The 7,061-nt window shown below is 34.4% G+C and overlaps 1 gene segment (V, D, J or C); it reads left to right on the forward strand.

The window, feature by feature from the left end:
• Positions 1 to 1,057: 1,057 nt before the first annotated feature.
• On the forward strand, positions 1,058 to 6,544 carry LOC107575974 (Ig mu chain C region membrane-bound form-like; the record flags this gene model as incomplete). The annotated part of the segment is given in 8 exon segments: positions 1,058 to 1,147; positions 3,216 to 3,518; positions 3,945 to 3,989; positions 4,195 to 4,518; positions 4,752 to 5,069; positions 5,655 to 5,663; positions 5,913 to 6,151; positions 6,310 to 6,544. Coding segments are annotated over 8 exon segments (1,340 nt in total), but the record flags the coding sequence as incomplete, so codon positions are not given.
• Positions 6,545 to 7,061: the final 517 nt, after the last annotated feature.

Raw genomic sequence — 7,061 nt, forward strand, 5'->3', positions numbered from 1 at the left:
GTAGAGTATTATGAGAGAGAGATGTACTGAGCGAGTGACACCTGCATCTGATACAGCATTCATTCTTCAGTCCAGTCTCATATTCACAATGAAACATCAGTTTGAATGTCCACTGAAGAAAGAGTTATCTTTGTTGTAAGATCCTTTCAGCTGTTAAGAGAATTTCCCATGAAAACGCTGGTCAATGCATTTGTTGGTTGCATTCTACAAGGTGTTGCTAAAAGTAAAAAAAAAAAATCCCTGTTTGCAATTTCAGTCTCTTTTAAATAAAAAAGATTTTATATTTCGAGGACCAGAAGTAACAGTTGATTGTTTGTATGTATGTATGTAGGTCTATGTATGAATGATTGAATGAACGAGTGAACGAACGAATGAATGAACGAATGAATGAATGAATGAATGAATGAATGAATGAATGAATGAATGAATGAATGAATGAATGACAATATTAATGATGCAAAACGAGTATCTCAAAGTTTTTATTTTTATTTTTATTATTAGTAGGGGCAGATGCATGAAGAGTTTGGTTAAGGTTGTTATAGCCTAAAAACGGTTTCACTTTTTAATATCAGTGTCTTCATGTTTTGGATAGTATAGAACATTAGTGCTATATCTTTAGCGCAAATCATATTTCTAACCTACACTGGAGGGCAGCTACAGAAAGGCATGCTGAAGAGATGTTTTCACTAAATCCTTGAAAACACTGCTTCTTCTTGTAGGTTTTTGGTCAGTAACTCAAAGGCACCAGTCACTGTGTCACCTACTTCGACTACTGGGGGAAAGGAACCAAAGTCACCGTTTCCTCAGGTAAGATATTGTTGACATTTTCTGTTATTCCATTTTCATTCAATTTTGAAGATCAGGTAAGTGCTCTTGACACAAATAACATGCAGCCGTATTTACAATTGTTGTCTTTGCTAATAGTGGAAAGGGGACGTCAGTAATCGTAAACAATATCGAGCAAAACTCTCAGATTAAAGAAAATTCGCGCAATATCTCAAAACTAGTCGGTTTGATAACGGAGGCCTATGGCAGGACAGTGTAAATGTACTATTAGGGTTATGGTATGGCTCTTATCGTAAATCTTCTCGTTGTGACGGTGCCTTTGACTACTGGGGAAAGGGAACAACGGTGACTGTAACATCAGGTAAGAAGTCAGATTTGTGTTTAGTTAGAGCCAAACTACAAAAAATGCATGTTTAGTAACAGACTTTTAGTCCACTAGTTTAAAGAGAGAAAGAGAGAGAGAGAGGGAGAGAGAAATCATGGACAATGTTGCATTTAATTATGAAATAAATAGAATTGTAGCTGGGTTTGCTGATAGTTTTTGTGCACTGAAGAAATTAAAAGTATCACTGTGACTACGCTGTCTTTGACTACTGGGGGAAAGGCACGTCGGTCACAGTGACATCTGGTAAGAACTACAATTTAAATCTTTCATAAGCGTTGATATGTGTTTTAAAAATAATAGGAAAACTAAATGTACAGACCGCTTGTCCGTTTTGCAAGAATGAAACTTAGACTGAATTAAAAGGATAAACAGTCGAATTTGTGGCTTATAGGATAATAAATAAAAGTGACTTGTCATACGAGCGCACTATTTTTGTACAATATCCATGGGTAAAACTGTCAAGTACGAAAAATTGTGACAGGTAGGCTAATTTGTCAAAAAGTTGTTTTTATATTTAAGCGACGTTTAAATGGCTATTTACTCTACGATTCGGACAATTAAAGTCGTGGCATGTCTTTAGAGTTTTGCTAGAAACGCAAAGATTGACATTAATTATGAATAATTAAATTGTACATATTTTGATGTGTAGCCTACACGCATTCAGATAAAACAACGAATCGGCTACAGGCCATTTAACAGATCCTGAGCATTTCTGAGTTGCATTTTTATACTGCTCTGTAACATTAAAAGAATATTGTGTAACTGGGCTTTCGACTACTGGGGAAGCGGCACCAAAGTCACCGTAACAAACAGTAAGATTTTATTATTAATGGCAAGGACAGTTATCGTAAAATAAGACAAATTGAATATATTAATTGAAAATATGAATTGCTGTCAAATGAATGGTTATTTGGTTATTTCATTAGAAAATGTAAAAGACTACATCATTTTATAATATCGTTTCGTTGTATAGCTGCTAAAAATAAAACATTGAAAAATAAAATAATAATAGTTATTGTTAAACGACTTGCTTCAAACGAAACTTGCTTCATGACTGCATCGTGTCTCGTGCGTTTTTCTGCACTGATACAGCCATTAGGCCTAAGTGTTATTTTTTTTTAGTAATAGATTGCATCCCGTGTTATTAAAATATAATTAAGCTGTTTTAAATAATGAATAAAGCAAATAAATGAATAAAACAACGGCGTAGGTCTTTGGTCGATAAACAGCCTATAGGCTATTTAATAAATATTTGCAATTAATCGATTTAATTATCACATTTTCGCATGATTCCATGGTTACAAACGGCTATATAGTGCTCTTATTTCAAATTCTCAAAAGGTTGTCATTGTTTTCATTTTATTTGTTTGTTTTAACTTATATTTCATAGGTTATGTGAAGTGATTCATTTAAAACATACTGAAAAGTAATTCTGCAGTCAAAAATTCCAGTGATAAATTAGTTTAGATATCACTTTATTTAGCCTATTGCCTGTGCATCCAAGAGAAAGAAATGTTTTACCTAGTCCGTGTGTTTTATTATGCGGCTCATCGAAATACTTTATTCTAATTGGTCAATCAGCGTCTAATAAATAACAGTTAGGCTTTCCAGGGCTGACCTGTTTCAAAATAGCTGTGCTCGTGTTCTCTTCGGTCTCCACAATTTCAAATCAATATTTAATACCCATGTAGTAGCATACGTAGGCCTATTTATTTGTTAAATAGCTTGTGTGCGGCATAACATACTAAGATGATCATTCCTGCAAAGTAGGATAATCGGGACATTGACGCAAAGTGAAGATACTCCGCGGTGTCTTCTCGTGTAAAAGCAGTTAAACTCAATCATACTGTTTTATTTTATTATATGTTAATTTATCATTTATTTCATTTTAGTTTAATTTTGTTATATTTTTATATTATTCATTAATTCATCCAGTCAGTCATTCATTTGAGACGTAGTCTAGCTCTCTAATAGGCCTAAACGTGTTGCATATATACGTTATACAGGTTCTATATTGTCTGAGAACGATGCGTTGTCTCTACAGCTCAACCTTCTGCGCCAAAGTCAATCTTCCCCATGTCCCAGTGTACTTCTGATTCTGATGCGTTCCTCACCATCGGCTGCTTGGCAAGAGGTTTCTCACCTGTGGACTCGCTTACTTTTAAATGGACGGATTCTACTACGAAGGATTTGAGTGATTTCGTGCAGTATCCAGCATTCGGACCGGATGGAGACTATACCAAAATCAGCTCTCTGCGCATAAGAAAAAGCGATTGGGATCCTAAGAAACCGTACAAATGCGAAGCTTCAAATTCTAAAGGCACACTAGAATCCCCTGTTGCTCCACGTAAGTTACATTTCAATTGTTTTTTTTTTTTTGCATTTTACATTAGCTACTTCATGTGTCTTTCTATTCTATATGCTGTTGAATTCGGAAATACTTCATTTCTGAGCCTATGTCAGGGAATGCAATGACATATGAGACCCACCCCACTGTATAAACCAAAATAGAGAAAAACATTTTTTACATATAAATATGCAACATTTAACATTGCAGTTCAAACTCAACTACAAGAGCATTTTATTTGCTTGCTTAAAAAGGCATGTTGCACCGTTTTTTTTTGTTTTTTTTTTTGCTTTTCATGACCTATCTGCTTTCACCTGTATGTTGCTAGCTCCACCGCCAGATCACCCCACATATGTGTACATAAGTTTGCAAAGTATTGGATGTCCTCCACAGTTTCACTGGATGTAATCATTGTTTTAATTGCAGGGAGTCCAAGAAATCCAACCCTGGTTCCTGTAACAACCCTAAAAAGTAAATCTGTCATGTGTATTATTGAATATTTCTAATGTTGATTTGCTCTCTCTAGTTCACACTTTAACTTCTATTTCAAATTCACACAAAGACACACTCCTTCAAACTGATCCCAATTCACAGATATACACATATTAGATATTTATATCACAGATGACACCACATTTACACATTAAGTAATATTTACTTTCTTTCTCCCTTGTAGCTAAATTGTCACTGACAATGAAGCCACCAATTCAGAAAGAACTTTTTGTTAATGATAAAATTGTCTTGCAAGCTGTTGTTTCTGGAGATGTAAGAAATACAGTGCAAGACACTTCAGTATCATGTAAAGTGAAGGATGAACATGTGCCCAATGAAAATATTGCAACAGGGAATGTTGAATTTTCTACTGACACGTCACAATTTAAAATAATTCACAATGTCACCGTTAATACAAATAAATGGTTTGATGGTTTCATGGTCACCTGCACCATCAGTGACATAAATAACGGAGACATCAAGCAGACGATCCGTTTTCAAAAAGGAGGTAAGTCAGTCTAAAACTTTTAAATCAACTTTGTGGCTCTATGTGCATTTATGATAGATGCTTATAACTTAATTGCCTGTCAAAAAAATACAAATAAGATAAAATATTGCCTTCAAGCACATTTGAAATTATTTCTGTCAAAAAGATTAGACTGCCTTGATACACTATTGTTATTCATTATAGTGTGATTTTTCTGTTTGTTCTATTAACCTTTATCACTTCCTCCAATTCAGATGAAAATAAACCAAATGTTACCATTTACAAACCTGATAGTAACGTCACAGATCATGTCTCTCTGGTGTGTGAGGTCACCAGTCCTAAACTCAGCGATGTCTATATCATGTGGAGAGTGGGTAAAGAGTCTTACAGAGAGGGCACAAACAGTGCTCCCATCCATCAAAAGCACTCCACGTCTGTTCTCAGCATCCTAACAGTTTCAGAACAAGAGTATAAAAACACCATCAGCTGCGCAGTCAAATATGCCAACATGGACAAAAAAGGTGTTCCATTAGAAGTTTCAACAAGCCAAAGTAAACAGCCAGAACTTTCATGTGATTAATGTGCAAGCATTTCCAAACTATCATTGTTCATCTGTTGTTCAGTGTTCCAGTGCTTTTGTCCTATTGCTCTCTCGTCAGATTATGTACAGTATCTTTGATGTTTTTTGTGCATATTTCTGTCTGTATGTCTGTATCACTTTACTGCATGGGTCAAACATCAAAGTCAAATTACACTCAAGACTATATGTTTAATTTGATATTGATCACATAAATTTGGTCACATGAAAACATTGTCGGAACAATATCATAGAGCTTCTTTATGTTTTGTTCCGTGCTTACTGTACTGCTGTTAGCCTATAATATAACATGCCATTTTTGTGTTGTTTTACAAGCAATAAATATTTGTTTGCATGATTTAGTCCAGCTCTCACATCGTTTTTCTAATCAGAAACTTGGTGTGCTTCACTTTCTGCTCCCGTTTTTTCTTCTTCAGTATTTAGACATTTTTTTGTGTCTGTCTCTAGTAAAGCCACTTATTAAATTCTAAAGATAACCATCAAAATCACAAGGAATTATTGGCCTTTTCAATCAATAAAAGATGGTATATGTGATATTTTTGTATTATTAGTATGTCAGCTGAAAAAAGTAAGTTACTTGATAAGCATACCATAAATTTAATAATATACCTTTGTATATTTTTATAAAGTGTATGTTCTAATGCACTAACAATGTCTAACAGACTGGACTATAATATACTGTATGTTTGTCTCTTCAGTGTACACTCAGTTGTGTGTGCAAATGAATGTATGTGAGTACACGTATGCAGTACATAAAGCTGTCATGTGCTTAAGTGTTACTAACTAGAAGTCTAATAATACTGGACTTTTAATCCAGGATGTATGATTTATGTTCTCACATATGTGTTGCACCATGTGCTTACCATACATATGTCTCCTGTACATGTGTTTTCTTTTTTAGGTGAGCCACCTGAGCCAGAGACAGGCTTTGCTCTGGACTGCAATAAAGATGTTCTGGAGGAGGATGAGTTCAGAAGTCTCTGGTCCACTGCCACCTCATTTATCTTCCTCTTCCTCTTTTCTCTGACCTACAGCGCTGTGCTCAGCTTCTTCAAGGTAATACAAATATTACTAAATAACATGCCAAACATTTTAAGTAAGATGATGCCTTTTGGAACTTTTACTGCATGTTGCTAGTGTTAAATTCATGCTTCAATTTAGATTGCATTAAGTCTTTAATGTGTTTTTAACTATAGATATATCTTTTTTTGCAGGTGAAGCAGTGATGATTTGTTAAAAGAACTTGTGAAGACTCAAAGGTTTTTTATTTGTTTTGTGACTGTAATTAAATGTTAGTCTAATGTATTTAGAAATCAAATAACCATGCCATCTCTATCTCTCTTTTGCTCTGTCTGTTCCTGTCTTTCTGTAAGCTTGTCTGAAAAACATATGGGCTTTCTGAGATGTTGAAACTACATAATTTGCCTCTGTGCACACATTTTTGAAGACACTGACAAATATGTACACATATCAATAAAGTCTTATTATATCTCTGTCAAAATGAGATTGTACTCTTTTGAATATTATATCAGCCTCTTACTACAAATGACATTATCTTGCATGTTCAGTAGATATTACTGTGATATTAGCAGAGATCCCTCAGGACATACTAAAATGTGAGAATATTATCTAACAAAATATACAGCCATGACCTCAGTCTCGATGTGTTTGCTGCTTATCTAAAAGTATGAGGGCAAAAACATCTGTAGATTTCTGATGAACTGCTAAATCATACAGCTTAATAAAGTAAAGCTTTTGAACACCATTGGAATATTTAGAAGAGAGTCATATCTCAAACTAATCTAAATTTTTACAATTATTTTTTATGATCTTTTAAGACTGATTTAAACTGCACACAAATTCCTAGAAAAGCTGGAATTTAGGGTAATGCAAATGTGCATTGCAATGTGTTTCACATCACATTTTACTGTGTGTTTCTCTCTCGGTTTTCGGGTGTTGTATTTAA

This window comes from Sinocyclocheilus grahami, unplaced genomic scaffold (assembly GCF_001515645.1).
Source record: "Sinocyclocheilus grahami isolate Dianchi unplaced genomic scaffold, SAMN03320097.WGS_v1.1 scaffold3068.1, whole genome shotgun sequence".
Classification (NCBI taxonomy): domain Eukaryota; kingdom Metazoa; phylum Chordata; class Actinopteri; order Cypriniformes; family Cyprinidae; genus Sinocyclocheilus; species Sinocyclocheilus grahami.